This window comes from Dermacentor albipictus, chromosome 3 (genome assembly GCF_038994185.2).
Source record: "Dermacentor albipictus isolate Rhodes 1998 colony chromosome 3, USDA_Dalb.pri_finalv2, whole genome shotgun sequence".
Classification (NCBI taxonomy): Eukaryota; Metazoa; Arthropoda; class Arachnida; order Ixodida; family Ixodidae; genus Dermacentor; species Dermacentor albipictus.
This window is the reverse complement of record NC_091823.1, coordinates 16,262,501-16,283,228: the sequence shown is the minus strand read 5'-3', so window position 1 is coordinate 16,283,228 and position 20,728 is coordinate 16,262,501. Positions and strand designations below refer to the sequence as shown.

At 48.0% G+C, this 20,728-nt stretch overlaps 2 protein-coding genes across 6 annotated transcripts in view; one reads left to right on the top strand and one right to left on the bottom strand.

Moving 5' to 3' along the window:
* Nucleotides 1-20,728, top strand: part of LOC135917503 (uncharacterized) — a 321,200-nt gene that overhangs the window by 281,851 nt on the left and 18,621 nt on the right. For all 5 annotated transcript variants that reach the window (XM_065451077.2, XM_070535153.1, XM_070535152.1 and 2 more), the window contains 2 exons: nt 520-744; nt 14,515-14,655. In XM_065451077.2, the coding sequence (XP_065307149.2) occupies nt 520-744; nt 14,515-14,655 (366 nt within the window). The remainder of the gene's footprint in view (nt 1-519; nt 745-14,514; nt 14,656-20,728) is intronic.
* Nucleotides 15,648-18,591, bottom strand: LOC135917500 (membrane metallo-endopeptidase-like 1). The gene has a single exon (XM_065451073.2). It carries the CDS (start codon nt 18,471-18,473, stop codon nt 16,113-16,115), a length of 2,361 nt encoding a protein of 786 aa, XP_065307145.2. The 5' UTR covers nt 18,474-18,591; the 3' UTR covers nt 15,648-16,112.

Sequence of the window (20,728 nt, the reverse complement as noted above, 5' to 3'; positions counted from 1 at the left end):
TCCCCACTGTGCTGCTCGTGGTGCTCATGTATTTTATGCGCTTCTCGTTGTGCTTCACCATGGCGCACCTGTCTCCAAAGTGCTCCAAAGTCGGCGAATATGATACATTACGCACCTCTAAAACATAGACCAATAGCCTGTGTATAATATTTCTACGAAATTCGCGTAAACACTACAAGGACTTCATGTAAGCTAAAAGCTAATAAATCATGTTTTCCTGTTTGAGACACTCTAAACTTGCACAATCGCGATATCTGTTTTTGGTGCGTAGTTACTAAAGTGTAAATATGTTGGGTGCGTGCGTGCGTGCGTGCGTGCGTGCGTGCGTGCGGTGAGGATGAACGTCACGCTCACTTCCCAACGAGATCGCTACGCGGAAACAAGAAAACCGAATGAAGAATACCTAAATAATTGTATGGTGCCTAATGGCATGCGTGCGATAAGGCGTTCCCGTCCTGGACTGAGGCATTCCCGCCTCTCCCCCACACGAGCGGCGACTATAAGCGGCGCCCTTCGCAGGAGCAGCAGCCATGGTGCCGTACAGCCGCGCCACGAGCGACGCCCCCGAGGTTCCGGCCAGCAGCTGGCCCACGGTGCTGGCCAGCGGCTGGCTCTTCTTTTTCGCCTCGGCGCTGTTCCGCTCGTACGGCGTGCTCTACCTGCACCTGGTGCGCACCGCGCAGCTGAGCCGGGCTGCTGCCTCGCTGCCCATCGCCTTCGTCGCAGCCTCAGCGGGAGTATCCGGTGAGTGGTAAATGCTCTTTCAGGTGACCGAACCTCATAGCAGCCTTTGTTGTTGTTGTTGTTGTTGTTGTTATTGTTGTTGCCTATCACGTGTGAGGCCCTTACAAACGATGGGGGATTGGCCAAGAAGCAGCCTTTCCAACCTCCTCCTGCTCCTTCTTCTTCTTCTTCCTCTACTACTACTACTACTACTACTACTACTACTACTACTACTACTACTACTACTACTACTACTACTACTACTATATACTACTACTACTACTACTACTACTACTACTACTACTACTACTACTACTACTATTACTACTACTACTACTACTACTACTACTACTACTACTACTACTACTGCTGCTGCTGCTTTTTCTTCCAGTTATCTTCCTTTTCTTCTTTTTCTTGTTTGAGCTTTCTTGAGCTTGCTTGAGACGCAAAGCTCAAATCACGTGTCAGGTACATGGCTGTGTCTTGGTCCTGTGAGTTCTACTTGCAGTTTTAAATCGCGCCACCGGGTTTTGCAGACGTCTTTAGTCCAACCAACCTACCTGTGTGTTTCGCAAACGCAGTCCAACATACTACAGTGCCTCATGCAAAAAGGCAACACTTTATAGGCCCGCGTACACGGGAAATGGTTGAAGCATATATGGAAGGCCACTGTAAACGACAGCTTATACTCTGCAATGCTTATTCTGCCAGCGATAACCTCCAGCACTGAAAGATAGAGACTAAGAAACTTGCCGAGAAGCTGACAATCGCCGAATGAGGGTCGGAAAGGAAAGTAATCGGCATAACGTGAAGAGGCAGAATGAAAGCACGGTTTGAAGATCAAACGTGGTTTAGGCGCTTTTCGACAGTGCAGTGTGGCAGGCAACGTAGCGCGGAGGAGCTGCCGACCACTTGTCTGGTGACGTAACAGAATGGGCGTCATAAGAGAAGCTAAACAATGTCAATGGGCTGTATGGCAGTAAATGTAGCTAGCGATAAGGCTATAGGAAATTTGCATGACTTTGGGTGCGCTCAATTACCGCGCTGCAGCTCCGGAGTTATTGAAAAGTCTAGGCGAGACCTTTGTTCGGATGTGGGGTTAAAATATAGGCTGACCATCAGGACGGTGGCCCAAAAGTCACCGAATAAATGTACTGCAGAGGAACCTTTAATATTTGTTATTCTGTAAGGAAAGCAATGTAGGAGATGGAGGTACTGCTGCATAATGCATGGCACGGTGTCCGAGATATTTTTGCCGCTCCCTGAGCTCCTCGCTTGACTTCTACTGTTCACGGTGGTTTCTATGCACGTATGGCGTGCTACGCAAGTGTGTTGTAGAGAACGAGAGGTGTGCGCCAGATTACTGCGGTCTTGGTATGCACGTTTCCCATCCGCTCGACGTACGCAGGGCGTCGTGTATACGTAAACGTAACCCATTGGCTTCTAAATCCGAACTGGTTCAGATTTAGAAGCCAATGGTATGCCAGTAAAATTCCATTTAGTATGCCAGTATCATGTCGATTACGAGGTTCACTAGTCCTGGGTTTGGCTTCTTTGACTTTGCTATAGCTATGAAATAACACGCTCCTCAACACATCGTAAGTCTCACGCAGCTGGCAAGTCAGAGTGAAACAATAAGCGCATATTTAGTGACAACCTTATTTTAAGGCTGCCTTTATTTATTGTTGTTCAATATATTTCACGTACGAAAATAGATGCGTCACTTACATAAAACGTAGTTCGAATCAAGACATCTCATTTCAACCATTTCAGGGTGTCTACCACCAGGAAAAATCTGGAAACATACGAGTTCCATTTTTTTTCTTGCACATGAACCGCCAGTGTTTTCACTAAGAACAGTCAGAGAAAATCTAGAAAAATTAGGGAATTTGAAAACGCCAACGCAGAAGACAAGCCTGCATTTTGAAATTAAAAGGTGCGTTATATATATAGTGTCATGACTTTTATTTTTCGTTAACATGTTACATATGTGTTTCGTATCGAAACTGTATGTTAGGGCACGTTATGAGAGACGGTTTTATTTTTCTGCATACTACGCTAATTTTTTCGCTCTTCCCATCAATATTGTAATTTCTTTCAAGTTACAAATGTTACCGGCGATAAGACCCGCTATTTATGACGAGTATTACCAATTCGTTCTCATTTTCTTTTGTTAGAGTTTTTACGACTAACCCAAACTTGGATGGTCTCGGAAGCCAGCAGGACCGCTTTTACCCTAAGGTCAGAGAGACGCCCTTCCTCCCCTGCCCTTTTTCTACATTTTGTTGCCGAGGCACACGGTGAAAGCGTGTGTCAGCGACATTGCAGCGGCCCCGAGCAAGCTAAAAACTGACTGCTTAATGAGAGGACTGCTGTTTGCAACCCAGCATGCTGTCTTATCGGTCTCGACGATAACAGCGTATAAAGGGCTTTCCATAAGAAGGCTCTAATTGCAACAAGTACGACAAGCCCTCATGCGGGAAAAGTCCCGGGCACTCGGCTTTAGCGTTCAAGAAACGTTGCACGCGTCGTTAGAAGCACGGCTGCTTATGGGCCCCGATAATCATGCAACACTAAACGAATGCGCCCATCAAATAAACGAATAGGCTCATTGCCAAAGCAAGCAACTCGCACGCTTTGTAAGCATTTCTTTGCAGCCGGTATCTTTAACGAGTGGTGACGTTTAGCAGATAATACTAAACGTCACCAATCGTTTGAGTCAGTAGGTAGCTTCACTCGGCACGGAATGAACTCGGTCGAGTGGTAGCATACCTCTGTGTCCTGCGATTAACCGTTTATGCCTACGCATATTTACCCCGCAAGTTTAAGGGAGGCGCTCGGGCGGAGTGATTGCCGGTATGCCCCTGCTAAGCTAAATCAGCCCGTAGCTAGCAACGTGCTCCTCCTCAAGGCCAAACCCGCTAATAGGAATTCCCAATTTCTTTTTCTCGATCATTCCTATATTTTCGTGTCATCGCAACCTCCCGTTACCTTTCTGGCCCTCTAAATTTATCTGGCTGCTTCAGAAGGTGAAATTGCGTAAGTCTCCTGAGGCTATATAGCTTTTTTTTCTTTTTTTTTCTTTAACGATGAGACGTTCTGCACTATATCTAGAGCTCTTAAACGGTCCGAACCGCTTAGGCCACTTGGTGCTCCTCGCCTTAGCTTCGCCGGTCTCTGTGCGAGCGCTTTATCTGTCCACTTCCTGCGTTTCTTCGCGAGCGGATGCAGCCGCCACGCCCTCGGCGGGAACCCGCGCTACGCAGCGAGGCGGGAGGGGATCGTCCCGAGCGGCGACGCCGGCCGTTGCGGCAGCCCCCCGGAGCCGGCGTTGATGCCGCCCGTATACGGACGACGACGCCTCCCGTTGCAGCTGGAGCCGTCGAATCACGCTGCATGCATGCGCCAGTGCGGACGGAGAGAGAGCGTGTGACTGCTTCCTGCACGAGTTCTGCTCCACGACTACAGCGTGCAGTGTTCTGCGGGCGAGCGTTGACTTTTCAGCTGACGGGAAGATAAATACATCCGTAAATCAACATCGCGAGCCCATTCTTTTTAATTTCACTACAGGGCCAGAGGGCTGTTTCTGAGAAAATCCAGTTTCGCGTCTCCCGCACCCGTCCTGCGCCGGCGAACCTAACGCCGACGCTTTCTCTGATCCATTGCCGCGCCCGACACCCTCCGCGGTGCACGGTGCAGCAGCTGTGTTGCGCTGCTTGGCACGAGGTCGCGGGTTTCGTTAAAATCGTTCCAACGCTTGTCTGATAAAAGCGCGTCTGAGTTTTACGTGTTTCACTCGGCACATCGGAGTTGGCCTCGAGCCAAAGCGTTCTCGTAGTGCTGCCCTTGTTATTCTCCGTTTCATCGTTCGTTGAGCTATTTAAAGTTTTTTTTATTTTCCTTTCTAGCTTCATCCGCGATATTGCATACACTTTTCCTCGTAAGTATCAGTCCGCCGCTGGCGCTGTTATCTCTTTCGCTATCGGTAGTGTCCGACGCCCTCTGTTATCAACCGGTCTTGCTTGCGCGCGAACAGCTTCGTACGCCTTCCACTCCCGAATCTTTGTGGAAGCAAGAACAAAAGAAGCGCTCGTGCATGGAAACATTACCAGCCGTCTCACCGAAGTGCAGACACACAAACGAGACAATTACCAGAATCAGTGAACCGGTAAATCGCAATCGATAAAGCATCGAAAGAAGTCGGTGCGTCGTGTGCGCCACTCGCGCGCTTGCCGTCCTTTGAGAACTGTGCACTTGAAAGGGACGCCAAAGAGAAGCAAGAAATCAGTCTTAACATATCACTTCAATACTCTTTTTTTCGTTAATTTCGCGATAATGAGCCGGTTCGTAGAAGAGCAAATGAAGGTAAAAGTGGCACTTTTTCAATGTCGCGCCGAAACTCCACCGCCGTCAAGTCGATATGACGTCACGGATTTCAAAGTATCTCTTCCGTATTTGGGCCGTCGTGGCTCTGTAAAAGTTCTGGAAGCTCTCCAAGTTTTAGTGTTTGGCTCTTTAAAAATTTGGAGGACGCTTAAGCTTCCCCTTTAAGAGTGGATCGCGATAGCGTTCAAAGACCCCTTGTTGCTTTTCATGCTTCCCGGCAACTGCAGCTTACGTAACCGTAACGTTTACCGGGAAACGCTTGCTGCGAGTGGTATGCACGAAGGCGAGCTTTCTGGTAGAAACGCGGCTTCTTGCGTGGGGCGATCTCCTGTTATTCTTTCGCACTTTTAATATTTCAGTCCGAGAAGAGCTAACATAAAAGACATGCGCTGTCGGTGTTTTTTTTTTTTTTTCCCCATAGCATTTGTTTGTGGGCTGCCGTTCTCAAAATTCCGAGCATTAACTTTGTAAAGAATGAAAGACAAGGTATGAAAAACTTTGGCGGTAGAGAAATGTTTGGATATGCGTGGTTCCGAATTTGGTTCGCAATTCTTTTTGCCGAAGCGACGTCCAACGCCGTCGCGGGACGCGGTCGCCGGATTTTCTGCGACGCGGGCTCCTTAACGCTGTCGCGTTAAAATGCGTTTTACCTTCCTCGATAAAGAAAATTAACTATGGGCCCTAGCAGACGCGCTGCCGTCGGGCCATTTCAGTGGTGTTTATTTAATTGCTTATAACACAGTACTTTCTTCAAAACGATGAGTTTACAAAGTCACGAAGCTATTTGAAGCCAGAAATACGGAGTTTAGGCAAAATATATGTGCTAGCCATCATTCTCATGCTGTCTCAACCACCCCGCCTGCAGTTAAGACCAGCGCCAGAGTTGCCACAGGTATACTTATTTTATAGGTCGAGGGACCAAATCCCGGCCGCGGCGGCCGCATTTGGATGGGGGCGAAATTCAAGGACGCCCGTGTGCCGCGCTTTGGGTGCACGTTAGAAATCTCCAGGTGGTCGTGTCTCATAATTATATCGTGGTTTTGGCGCGTAAAACCGCAGAATAAAGTCGACTCAAGTAGACGCGGTCAAGAATCAATGACCTCATTAAAAAAAATTTCACTTCTGGGGTTTTGCGTGCCATAACCACAATCTGATCAGCTCAAACAATTCTTCTCTTTAGTGTCCTCCTAAGCTTTTGCATCGCTGCACGGTATTTGAGAGACCAAGTATACAAGGCCGCCGTTGCACGGCGCGCGACACGCTCCGTGGGCCACGCATCAACCGGGCCGCCTCCTGCTGGCCATCGTAAATTGTTTGCAGACCGAGATTGCAAGCATTGTGAGCCGCGTGCCTCTTTATCAGCGGCGACAAGCAAAAAAAAAAAAGAAGGAAACGGGAAACCACGACCACGGAGCGCATGCTTGAGGCGTGGATAAGACGCGCGAGCGACGCTTGCAAATGCGCTCGCGCAATTGGACGGCGCCGTGAAAATGTTAACTATAAAGAAGTAAAAACACAATAGGGTAGCGTTAAAGCAATGCTGTTAGGCTTCAACAAATCCTGTTGTTTTATTTCGTTTTTTTCATCAGAACCTGGCAAATCTTTCTTCGTGCGTACGTACATACGACATAGACTCCAAAACAACGATGACAAAGATGTTCACTTCAAAATCTGCTAGGTACCTTTCTCCACATTCTTCTGCTTTCGCTTATTTTTTTTTAACTTCGTTTTATTTCTTCTTCTTTCTTGCAAGACCGACTAGTGTATTAAGCATTGCATAATTCGAATTATGAGCCCTTTTTTTTTCGCATTTTCATTTATACTTTTGTTATCGCAATACCTCCTTATTCGTGTCCTGTCCCCCACAGTGGGTGCGTACCATTTTCGAACAAAATCATCATCATACGTCAGATATGTGTACAGCTTATTAGTTTCGGTCTGTGGGAGTCACCGCTTTAAATGCACTGCCGTTAATGCGTGAAAATTGTGGCGCTCACCAGTGCTGACTTGTCTAGTTCGTGCAGCGTCGAAAAAGCTCTGCAAGTTTTTTTTTGTTCTTGTTTTTTTCCGGTTCTGGTGTCGCCTAAAAACGCACAAACCTTTCTTTACTTCAGCGATGCTGTTTATGGGTAGGGTTCCGCGCAATTGTCATGTGTGCGATCAAAAACTATCATCATCAGCAATTGCTCCCGCTGCTGCTCCGTCGTCGTCGTCTTCTACAGCTGGCTCTTTAGTGGCACTCGGCATAACCAGGCGAATGCACTGTTGCCACTGTCCGCACGTTCGTCGTCTCCTTCCACAGGTGGCTCCGCTAGCCGCTCATCATGCCAGCGTTCCCATAGTGCAATATCAATGATGGTCGACTCGGCGCTACGAGAGAAAACCATTATTTCGGTACAAGAATGCCCGGTAGTCGAGGCTGAAGAAGTGGTCGTTGCTATAGCGGTAGCGGAGGGCTATCGGATCGGACAGCCGCTAACAATACCCTCGGACTCGCAAACAGCCTCCCGCAACTACTTGCATGGCAGAAACAGTCACCGAGCACTCCGCATACTTCGCTCAGTAGACTGTGAAACACAACAACAAACAGGCACAGTACCACATGAAGCGATCGCACACACGATCGTATGGGTACCGAGACACACGGGTGTAGCAGGAACCAAGAGGAGGACAGGATAGCTCGAGAGCACACTAATTACCGGGTGTCCAATGTCGACAGCCTACAGGAACCCGTGCCTGTACCCCGAGAGTACTCGGCCATTTTAGACAGTTACAGAGGCAACAGGAAGCGGTACCCACCGTCGCACAAGTATCCTATAGCAGGGAAGAAGCTGTCGCATGGAGACAACAGCAAACAAAATGGTGCTAACGTGCTAATTAAAGTGCACCCCACACTATATAAGGACAAATGTCTATGGTGCACCGAGAAACCCACATTATACCACATAACATGTCAACAACTGACGTCTTCCCAATCATATCACACTCAAGCGCGGAGCAATGAGAGGAACTGCTGTCCAGCGACCGCTGCGAAGACCAGCTAGGTCTAATGCGGCATGCACGACGGACAGCAGAAGCCAGCGGAGCCCTGGACTGGGGGCAGCCGACCATAGCGATAGAGGACGGACGAAGCAGCGAGTGAAGACCTCCTGCGAAGACACAAGGAGGAAGACTCCCCTGAAGGATCCGCCCCAGCCGCAGACGAGCACAATTACTAGAGCTGAATAAAGTTTTCACTCACTCTACTGCCCCTAGCGCTGGTGCCACTGTTCGCGCCTTCGTCGTCGTCGTCTTCCACAGCTGGCTCCGATGGCGCTCGTCATGCCAGCGTTCCCGCACTGCTCCTCCCTCTGCGAAGGCGCTACCGGCACTGGCCCACTGCCAGTCGGTGCGGTGATGTCAGTCTCAAATTCATTCCCTCAAGACATCGCGAAATAAAAACGCTAATGTATGGGCCCTTTTCACGGTGATCCCGTGGGCGCTGCCATGTTTGATCACGTGGTTACGCGTCCATTGCTTGCCTCAGTTGCATCAATTGTCTCTGTATTTACAATGGATGCACATGACGCCGGTGCGGCCCTGCAAACCTCTGCTTCGGCAGATATTGTATGCGGTGACTGCTCGGACGACATGTGAAGCATTGGCTAAAGCTTCAAAGGACATGTAAGCGTTTTCAAAGCTCATTAAGCTTTGTCCAAACCGTGCGAACACCGTGCACGGTTCCTGTAATAAAAGCGGGGCTAAAAATGTATTCCAAGCTATCCTAAGTTAGCGCTTATGAATTGAATCAATATGTTTTGCTCTTCATTCTTTATTTGTCGAATACATTTAACCAACGCCTTGTCGCGTTTCTGATTCAATAATGTTCCCCGGTCGGTCACTATCTGATTGTTTATTTTCTACCTGATCGCTCGCGGGTGAGCTCAGTTGCGATAGATTTGTTCTTTTTGGGCGCACGGCTTGTAACGTAGATGTTCTGTACGTTGTAATAGCTTGTAGCTATTATCGCTAGTCACTCGCTTACTGTGTGGACCGTTACGAAACACTCAGCTTCAAACATTAGTGTACTGCCCGTGTAGTCACCATCTCCCATGCTTCGGCGCATTAATTCAAGTGGCGCCCGTTCACTTATTCTTAATACGTTAGCGATACAGTGGGCGTAAGTTTGCGTGTGAGTTGGGGTGTGTATGTGTAGATAGCGTGCAAGAAACTTGACGTATGCCAAGAAGCGGCGCTATTCCCTTTGTCACCGTATAACGAGCGGCGCTCACTCGTGCAGACGTTCCGGGGTAGAAGTCATTTCCTTGGAGGTTAGCGCTGCGACGCTGGCGAATTAGTGAATTATTTCTTATCCTCAGGGGAAGTCATGCATCGCGAAGAGCCGGCAACACGGGCAGTCATTATGTAGCAGCTGTTCGTGAACTTGGACGCACAGATTCATTCCATTTCTTAATGTGCCAGTCACAATTTTTGCAGCCAACTACTGCACAGGTCTTCACCCCACCGCTCCATACTTTGCAGCATGAATGGAGCACAGTGCCTTAGCGAAAACCTAGTTGCATTTCAGACAGCTGACCGCACAGAAGCACTGCAGAAGAGGTCGTGGTTTCGTATTCGCGCGCTTACGTTGAGGCAACGTGCGGCGCAACCCGCCGAGGTTGCTCAGTGACTATGGTGTTGGGCTGCTGAGCACGAGGTCGCGGGATCGAATCCCGGCCACGGCGGCTGCATTTCGATGGGGGCGAAATGGGAAAACACCCGTGTACTTAGATTTAGGTGCACGTTAAAGAACCCCAGGTGGTCAAAATTAATCCAGAGTCCCCCACCACGGTGTGCCTCATAATCAAATCGTGGTTTTGGCATGTAAAACCCTATTATTAAAATAATTAATTAAAGTGCGCCGCGCCGCCGAAAGCGCCATCTCATTTCTCTAGAACAAACTGCCCCGCGAAAAGGGTCAATCTAACGAATGCGTATGACGAATGTATAACACGAATGAACGCTAATCCATAAAAATATATGTATGTGCGTACCTTTCTTCACGGTGGCCACTGATCAAGACAATAATTTTGTTCGTACATATGTTTAAAATTCTGTGTAACCTCTTTATCGTGTGTTACACAGCTTCGCTGGTCATCCACCTTCACAGAATGGAATGGCTCATGGTTTTTGTAACGAAATGATTCGTTCTTTCGCAACCACTGGGGAGCTCAAACATAATTCTAATTATATCGTCTGTGTGAATTCTATGAGTGATGTGTAGTCCCAGCTAGTTATTTCGAACGTATATGCCCAGTGCGTCGGTGATGAGTTTCAATTCCAGCTGTGCGCGACCTCAACAGAACAAGGTAGGTAGTAGGCTATTAACAAGGTAGTATTGTGAAATTGTGACTACCCTTACATAATCCATCCTATAGGAAATGTATGAGATGTTTATGTGTAGTGTCCGTGGGCTGTTCGCGATAATTTCTTCGGGCTGTTCACTGTGAATTGATTGCCTGTGCGCTGATTACATTCTGTGGAATATTTGACCATTATAAAAGTAAGTTTTCGTGGACACATCGGATATAGTCTCTCAGCTATCCATAGGATATACATAGTCAAAAGCGAAAGTTCTCATGGTAGCAAAGTATCCACGAACACACTACGTATGCACCGTGCCAGTCTGCCTTTACTAAGTTGTATGTACATCCATCGGCCGTTTCATAGAGCCACTTTGCAAACACTAAGGTGTTTGATGTGTTGGGCTTTGCTCGAAGGTTTTTGCGGTATTTTGTGCGACACGGCTATCATATGTTGAACACGTCCAGCCGGTTCGAAACAGCAGCAAGGATATACCGAAACTAACTGGTCTGCGCAATAACATTTACCACGCTGAGCTCAAGAAGCGAGCCCGCGAGGCCATGCAGGAACGCAGTCCACTGTGTGTATAGACAAAGGAGGTCACACCGCCCGAGGATGACAACAATCGACGTTTTCGCGAATCCCAAATTAACATCACTACTACAAAGTAATTGGTTTTGACAAGAAGCAATTTTTTTACAAGTGAACCGGTATCCTAGTACACGTATGTGTGTTCGTGCGTTCCGAGCTACCGCGGTATGCAGCCGCTGCCGACTAAGCAACAGCCCTGATAATTTCGTTTAGGAAAGCCAATTTGCTTGCAGCGTGATGACGAGGGCTTTCGAAATTATACGGTATACAAATAAGTACAATGACACTGATTGGCTTTCTTTCTTTTTTTCTTGTGCAATGAAACGCGCTTACGAAAGGCTCATTGACTCGAGCAAATGTTGAAACTATACAATGACCTGTCTCATCGAGCACTATAGATCAAAGAAGCTTCAAAAAATAAAAGCTATGGCATGGTTAGCATGCAGCCGCTCTATAAAAAAGGTTCACAACAATAGAAACATTGTTAGTAGAAATCAATGAGGCTACGAGTAGTCTGAAGAATAGAGCCATGTCAATTGTGAATCGATGTCCGTGCCGCAAACACAGAAAAAGGAACCGCCTCGAGGACAGCATCCAAAGTTACGTTAACCTAAAGTAAGAATCCACAATTTCGCCTATTTCCAGCGCTTAAAGGAAATAGGACAAATAAGAGAAGAGGAAAGACTTGAGCACAGGGAGGACGCTGGTCTTCAACTGATTGTATATAGTGCATGAAAAGGAGCAGGTACATGTATACGTTTATACACTCACTGATATCATGCGTCAACAGACGGTGGAACATGAATTGTGGCGCATGCTTGAAGCCACTTATCAAAGATGCGTGGCAGACAGGTTTTGGTGCAGATAATCGTGTTCTTTCATTGACGAAGCGATAGAAGCTGTACTGAAGCTTTACTATTTTCTTTTTAAATGCAAAAAGCTTCAAGAACGAGACGGCACTTTTCACCCTTATACCGAGTGTTCTTAAGCGTTTTACGCTTAAGAACACTCGGTAGGGTGAGGTAGGCGCTTTGGATGTCTTTCATTCAGCCAAAACGCACAACGAAGATGTTCCACTGCGGGCAATAGTTACACAAAGAGGGTCCTGGCGAGGCGCCCTTTCTAGGTTTCTTCTGAATCGCCTGCGTACGCTTCGTGTGGAAGACCCTTTCTCGATACAAAAGTCTTATTATTTAATTGATTTATTTGCGAGCCATGACATTACAGAGCCCCTATCCTCCTTTTCAGTTGATGAGGTCGACTTGTTTTATTCTGTTCCAAAACCTGATTTGCTCAGCTCAGTGAGAAACTTTATCGAAGAATCTCACCCCACATATTTTATGAGCTCTAATGGTTCATCTATTGACAGCTTCCTTGAGGTGCTTAGCTTTTTATCTATCGTCTACTTTTGTCGCTTTTAACGGGGAGTTTTTTGTTCAAATGAACGGCTTTCGTATAGGCTCCTGTGTTGCGCCGTTTCTATGTGATCTGTATTTGGCTCAATATAACAATCGCATAAAATCCCTGTGTGATCAGTCAAAAATGTCAAAAATTTTTGGATATGTCGACAGCTACCTGGTTGTTTTTCCATCGGAGGCTCCTGAGGACATTCAAACAATTCACAATAGTGTGCTTGGGGTGTTCGAGCGATCTGCACCAGGTCTGAATTTTACTCTTGAGATGCCCGTCGACGATTGCCTGCATTTTCTTACCTTCAGTCTTTCCCTCGGAGAACATGTTTTCTGTAAGTACCAACCGAGATCGAAAAAGGGTATCTTAATTTACAGTTCGGCTCATTCAAAGGTGGTTGATCGTGGCATAGCTGCCAGCTGCTTTCGCTCAGCCCTCCATAAGTCGTGCGAACGCCGGTTGGCAGTGAGCTTCCAAGAGCAAGCCCAACGTCTTGGCAAGCGGGTTTCCCCCGACAGATCATCGCCTCTGTGGGAGAAAGCCTCCTCAAAGAGGTCAAGTACAGAGGATCAAAAGCAAAACGCGCCCGGACTTGGCCGCAGAAACGACTGGCTGTTGTACCTTATGTGCAGCACCTGTCGCACCGCTTGAAAAGCACGGCCGCCAAATGTGGTGTCTCTGTGCTGTTTTCCGAGCCGGAAAAGCTGGCTCGCATGTGTCGAGCTGTGAACGTGCGGGGTTACAAATTAGGTTCTGCCTGCACGAAGAAGCACGCTACTCCTTTTGGTGCGAGTAGTACCGGGGTCGTTTACAACATCCCTCTGTCATGTGGCAAATGCTACGTCGGCCAGACCGGTCGTTGCGCTAACGACAGATTGAGAGAGCACCGTGTGCAAGTGCGCGCACTAGCGGCATCCGGTCACTTAACGAACCATTGTAAAAGATGCCGCTGCAAGCCAATATTTAACAGCACACGTGTTCTAGACAGGTATAAGGGTGAAAAGTGCCGCCTGATTCTTGAAGCTTCTTGCACTGGAACAGAAAATGATAAACGCGTCAGTGCAACTTATATCGCTGCGTCAATGAAATAACGCGACTACCTGCATCAAAACCTAACTGCCATGCATATTTGATGGGTGGCTTTAAGCATGCGCTGCAATTCATGTTCCGCCCTATGCTGGTGCATGATCAGTGAATGTACATACGTATATATCTGCACCTTTTCGTGTACTACGATCAGTAGGAGACCACCATCGCCCCTGTCCTTGCGTCTTTCCTCTTCTCTTATTTTTTTCAATTTCTTTTAAGCGCTGGAAATGCATGAAATGTCGATTTTCCAACTAGCCCAGCTGTTCGCTTTAAGAACCAACACATAATACCGGGATCCTAGGCAAGCGTCCGTCTGGATCCCTATCCGCGGCTTATGCGATATAATTCTTAAAAGATTTACATTATTCGAACAGAAAAAAAAAAAGAACATCTGATCCGGTAGAGGAAATATGAGGTTTCGGCCCAAGTCAGGGTAGAGAAATTAGAGCGTGTTAAAAACCGAAAACGTGAAATTTATGTCACACTTGTGATACGAACCTGGCGTTTTGCACTGAAAGCGAGGGTTCTGACTCGACCTCCGAAGCTGAAGAGTATAGAAATCTTTCTAAATTTTGGAGATACGCCATGCTTCTCATGATGTCTCTCTTGTAGTCACCGCTCTGATGGCGAACACCAGTCTTCTAAATGGACCCCGAGTAGAAATAGATCAGACTTCTCGAATTTCTGCTATGAGCAGAGGTGCGGTAAGCCAGGAAGGAGGCAGAAATTGAATGCAGATGGCGATGCCATCTTCTGCAAGCGCTTCCATTGTTACCTATGCTCACGAGTCGCGTGGGGCGCGTATTTGAGCCGAGTAATTGTCACAGCTTCACCTGGCGCCGCGTACACGCCTCTATATACAAGAGTCCTGTGGCTGGTAGAAACTTAAGGCATGTCAGATTGCAGACTAAGCGCTTGAGGCATTGTGCTAGCGAGGCAGCCCTTATTTACCACCGTATGATGTTGTTGCAGGTCTTCTGTGCACCCTGCTGCACAAGCGAGTTCCTGTGATCGTCTCAAACCTGTGCTGCTGCCTGGTGTGTGGAGCAGCGCTTTGTTTTCCTTATATCATGGCGACTGCACCGGGCCTGGCCTTGGCTGGCATTTTTTACGGTGAGCATTGTACAAACGAATGGCTTTGATGAAGTCAAAGCCGCCCATACGTCGAAGAGCATTAATGTGGGCGACCTCTATACTGATCCGTTCAGCGCTGTACGCATCTCAAGAAAGTTTGCAAAACGCCACGAATTAGCGAGGACAGACACGATCTGCACAGATATTCCGTATTCATCGTCAATGGACGGGTACAGGATGCAAGGACATGGCCACGATTAGTACAACAGTCTAGTGGACAGCTGCCGCGCACGATAATTTCGCACCAGAAATCCCACCAGAAATGCCTCCCTTCAGGCCCTCTATAACGTTTTAGCCCAAAAATAACTTCGTCAGGACACGCACACCTTAATCCCTAGCTGCGTGCGTCTGCTAGCTCCCTAATTCCTTGTCATCTTTCTCGGGTAGAAGTCGTCTCTGTTCGGGGACTACTGGCTGGGCCTACACCTTCCGTCACCTGGGCTTGGGGTCCAACATGAAGGCCGCTTGAATTGTCCAAAGCGTGCTGCTCCGACATCTACAGCGGAGATTCCCCACCTAGCTGTGGCTCTGCCCACAAAAACGAGTACTACGCGAGAGAGAAATCGAAGAGGTGCCAAGCTAACAACAGGTCATGCAGTTATAGGCGTTGGCTCATAGACGATAAGTTCGCCAAATCACCGATGCAAATTTTACATGACGGATGCCTCTGAACTTTTATTTAAGTACGCATCTATGCCGCAGGGCAAGTTGTTCGGAAAAGTAAAGAATAACTTCGATCCTCTTGAGAACGAGGACACTTTCGTCATATAAGATTGATCAATCGACAAGATGGATTTAATGCTCACTGGAGAGGCCCGCCTGGATATGTACTCCAGATGATGTCAGTGACGCATGAAATGACAATAGATGCATATAACACAGGCACACAAGTGCACGCAATGGTAGTTAACTGTTTAGTTTATGTCCTGAAATAGTACACTTGCTAGGCTAACTTGCGGTTTGGTCCCATTTCATTTTCCACAGTTACGACCTCACTTGCCCTCTACATACCTTAGAACCGCGGGCAAGCCGTGCAGTAGCCACATGTGGACTATGTAAAGAAGAGGTCTACTTAAATCGTAGTACTACTACTTGCTTGACTAGTTGGTGAACCTTGGCTATCAGAGGATGATCACAAATTAACACACACACATACACGAACGAAGTAGGCAGGAACTAGCGCGACTATGAGTTGCCAGTGTCGTTAGTCCTTAACTCTAGTTAAATCATTAGGAATTCCCTAAAAACCAAAAAAAAACCTACTGCTAAAAAAAATGAAGCCATACATATGACACAGGAAGCAGATGAACGTGATTGGAACAATATACCCGTTGACGTAAAGTTTTTAATACATTTGATACGAATTGTCAACATTACCCGCCTAGGAAAGCACAGATTGGAAATCAAAACTATATTATGCTGTGCAGTTACTCGTATCACAGCACTTCGCAGCGGTTCAGCGAGCTCATGTACGATCCGTTGGCGCAAGCAAAAGCCACCGCGAATTCGGGCATATTCATCAGTGGCACGTTACAACGCATGTCCATCGGCGAGTAGTATTTGATGATGACCTTGTCTTTTTTGCCGCCCTTTCGCAAACTCTCGGAGTCTTGCATTGGCCAGCACCACTTGTAACAGCTCGAAAGAAAGAAAAGCTGCTCGGCGGTGAACTCGCGGCCTTTCAGGGTTATCGCGGGTTGTGGTCCAAGGTTTCGAAAGGCATGTATTGCCTTCGCCATACCACCGCAGTCAGCGAAGTTCTCCGCTAACGCCGTGTCGCCGAAATCAATTCCTGTGCCGGCGGATACCTCATTGTAGAGCCGACGCAGACAGCGCAGCCGGTCGCGAAAGTTGGCGCGCGACTGCTGTGACCACCAATCCTCGCGCTCGCCGAACCTGTTGTACAGGCCGAAATCCTCGTCGAAGCTATGTGTGATCTCGTGGCCAATCACGTGACCAAGGCTGCCATAATTGAGCGCCGCCGGCACGCCCGTGCGCTTGAAGAAAGGTGAGAACATGATGGCGGGAGGGATTACTATCATGTGGTAGATGGGAACGTAAAAGGCGTTCACCACTACCATAGGGACCTCCTGTCTCACGTGACTGAAGACGGAACGCGAGGGGCTCAGGAGCCTCAGCGCCCCGGTTGCTCTGGAGCGCATCATGGCGAACAGCATTTCCGGATAAGTAATGTCCTTCGGCGCGGCTGGCAGGAATGAGTAGTAATCGTCAAGCTCCCTCATCGTGGACAGATTCTCGGGACGCCCGACAATCCGCTCCAGACTGGAGATACGAAGCAGCGCGTTGCGGCGCGTTGGCTCGTCGATCCAGTGCAGTGTCTTGAAAGTTTCTCGCGTCGCGTTTGCAACGCGTGCCACCATGTCGTGCACCGCGTCCATGTGTCCGCCAGGAAAGAACCATTGCACGAACAGGTCCCCGCCTATGTACGGCAGCTCTACCACAGCGACCATGAGACAGTGTGTCAGCGAGAGTATCGTCGCTATCAGGGACTCACCATTTCCAGGCGTCTGAGCTTCGACAAGTTTTTGCGAAGCCGCAGGCGACAGAGCTCGGGCAAGCATAAGCGCCGTGTACACCTGGACCGTCTCTGAATCTGCTTGAGCCAAAAGAAGACGACCGAGAAGCCGCAAGTGTGGGCCTTGGGTCAACATGAGCTCGTCCTCCGGCGACAGTGGCTCGGTATACATTTCTAACACATTGTTCGCGGTTTTTAGGAGGACTTCGCCAGAAAAGAACTCTCCAGTGTAGTTTCCGAGATTGGCGAAGCTCACGAATTGTTCAGTGAAGTTCAGCCGTTCGGAAAGGGAAGTGCCCATAGCCACGGTCATGATCATGTTGTCCAGAGCCACCAGTCGTTCAACCAGCAGCGGATCCATCGGTTTATTGGAGAGCACGGCGGCAGTTCTCACGAAGAAGGAGCCGAGGTCACCCGCCTGGATGAGCAGGCCGCGCATGATACTCCACTGGGTGAGCGACAGCAGGTTGACGCCCAGATGAAGGATGTAGAAGCCAGGTCTTTTAAGGTACACGCCTGGCTGCACCGCGAAGAGCACGTGTATTCCCCGTACCAGGCTCAGCTCGAGCAGCCGTTCCAGCAGCGAACGAGACGGGTCCTTCTCAGGCGGCCACGACAGCCCGTGCTCAGACATAACGGCTTTGACAGTGTCCACATGCTCGCCTCCGCTGATGGCCTGTTGAAAGCACCGCTGCGAGAGCTGAAGGTAGCGCCTATGAGCCACGCTCAGCTCTTCCTGCGGGTCCCTGAAGTCGGTCACCAGAAGCCTCTTCACGAAGGACAAGTACACGCTGATCGTCAACCGGACGAAACCACCCTTGGAGAGAAGCCTTAGCGGCGACTCATCATTCCCGCAGACGAAGCTGTAGAAGTTGTCACAAGGGCTCTTGGTCAGATCCAGAGAGCTGCTCATTTCGGCCACCCAGTCGGTGCAGTGCGGCTGCCAGCAGCCCACTGAGAACCTGATTGCCGCGGGGATGGCCAAGCAGACGGCGAGCGTGCATGCCGTGGCGGTGGCTACCTTGAGCCCGTATCGGCGCCACTGCGGCAGACGAAGCAACAGTACCGCGGGCACTGATCGCCGGTTGCGTCGCTCCTTGCGCGGTCGCCTGGCAGTGCAGCTGGCAGCCTTCGGCAGAGCATCCGTCCGAGAGTGGGCCGCTGCTGTGTCGCGGTCGGTCGCGGGAGCGTCAGGCGCGTGCTCCTGCTCAGCAGCGAGAGCCGCAAACGTAGAACCCTCTTCTGCAGGAGCTGGCTGCATTGCCTCGCCTCTGCTGGCGCTCTTCGATAGATGGCACTGGGACCTCGACGACTCCGCCGTTCCCTCAGCGGTTAGACGTGCGTGAGCGCTGCTCCGAACGGTGGCCTCTTCTTCCTCACCCTTGTACCACCTCGCGCGGATGGCACGGAGAGAGGCATCCCTAATGGGCTCTGGGATTGATAAATTGTGCGATATACGGGAATCAGTGAGGGTGGCTACATTCCTATAGAAAGCGAGAACACGTTCGGCGCACTCTATTTTAAGGCTTGACACGTTGTAAAGAGGACTGTTAAGTTCTTGTAAGTTCATACTTTTCCTCGTAATCGCACATGTAGGCTTTCTGATTTCGCCGTTATTGCAATAGAAGGTGACTGCGATACTGCGCGAGTTGGCTACAGAGAGAGAGAGAGAGAAACACGCGAAAAATGATATTGATACAGCTGCTGTGAGGTATATAGTTGAATCAGGACGATTTCCTAGCTAAATTCTGAAATTTCTATCTAACTCCATTCTTTTTGTCTATTCAAAATTTATAAATAGTACTTCCTTTTTGACTCGACAAATTATTTTCTTAACTCACCCGATTCTTGGCCAATCCCCCATAGTGGGTATGCACCACTCTTGGAGACAAACAAATTATACGTGCGCGATTAGCACAGGGCAGCTCTCGATGCCTCGCTGACTGTGGTTGGTTATTGGGCGATCGGTCATGTCATGTTGAACAGTCGAGTTCTGGTCAAATCATCGAAAAAGTGCTGGGCCCGGTCAGTTCTTCGGAGGGAGCCCACCTGGGAACACCGAGTGTTGATAGTCTCCCTTTTCGCGGAATCTGCTCAAACTGTACAGCAACAACTCTACTGACTTGTACCGCAACAACAACTTGCATAATTTCAGCAATTCCAGCAATTACCTCAGCTATTAACGTCAGCGTTCACTATACAAGATGCGTAAGTATAAGTATACATATAACGCTACCAACGCTATCATTGCAGCTGCATTTTGCGACCTGATAACGGGTTCGATCTCCTAGCATCGCGTTTCTTGCCACGACATGTTGTTCGATATTGAATTAAAACACCCTGCTAGGCTGATTTTCTTTTAATCAAAATAAACCCGCTGAAAAAAAATTTAGGAAGCCAATGGAATATGCGCTAGAGCCGCTATGCAGCACATTTATGATGTGTATTATAAACTTTGTCGAGTTTTTTTAAATATGCATGCAACAGGAGCACAACTTTAAGGTAGTGAAAGCGGCCAAAGATAAGTTAATTTCTGATTTGCCCATAGCGTACAGGACGTATCGGTGTTAGGATCCCTTGCCTCCTTATTCAAATACAATTATACAGAAATGTTCTCGTTAGACAGCCGCTTCGTCGATTTCAACAAAAATTGTTGTGTTTAAACGATAGAGCTAAGTAGTACTTAGCCACACTCTTCTCGTTTTCTCTTTTTTAATTGCATAGTTAGTCGGAAATATCTTTCCTTTGCGGGTGTGTGTGTGCGTTGACTTTTTCTTCTTTATTATCTTCCCGTCCTTCTTCCCTTCCTCGAGCATAGGGTAGCTATAACAGGTCGCCACTTGGTTAATCTACTTGCGTTAGGTTCTCTTCAATATGTCTCTCTCGCGGAAACCAGCAATATTCGTGAAATCGAAGCATCATGTTTACGGCCTCATAACTCTGCAAGCAAAACAGATATTGATATTTTCTAAATTATAACTGTCAAGAGAGACCAAAGAGGACAAAATATTATTGCATGTGTGCCTGGAAGACACCATTATGTTGTGAACGAGTATTTCGCTAAACGAACGTAAACAAAACGGATTATGTTAAGCGATGTGTAAACTATGATTGTAATTTTCACCGCGACATCACATTTTGTTGCGGAATTAAAAACGCCCTGCTTATTTGTTTGTTTTTGGTAGTGTTTGTAGTATAATCACGAAACAAGTAAACAATCCCTCCCGTACGGTTACTAGACGTTATAATTTTCATTCAAATGCAACACACTTTCTTGAGATCGGTATAAGGAGAACCCTACAAAAAATTTCCTCATTGGGCAACAGTTAGACTGATTATCAATAATTTCTTACATTTAAAGGAGAAGGTTGAATTGAAACAACTGCGGAAAGCAGAATTTTGAAGTACCGAAACTATTTATGAAAATAGCGGTAAATTTCACAAAAGATCGAGCTGCCCGGTTTGCAACTCATTAACTATGCACTAAATTCTATTCAGAAATTAGTGGTTGATTTC

Coding starts and splice junctions, on each gene's coding strand:
- LOC135917500 (XM_065451073.2), bottom strand. CDS start 18,473: ATGCAGCCAGCTCCTGCAGAAGAGGGTTCTACGTTTGCGGCTCTCGCT.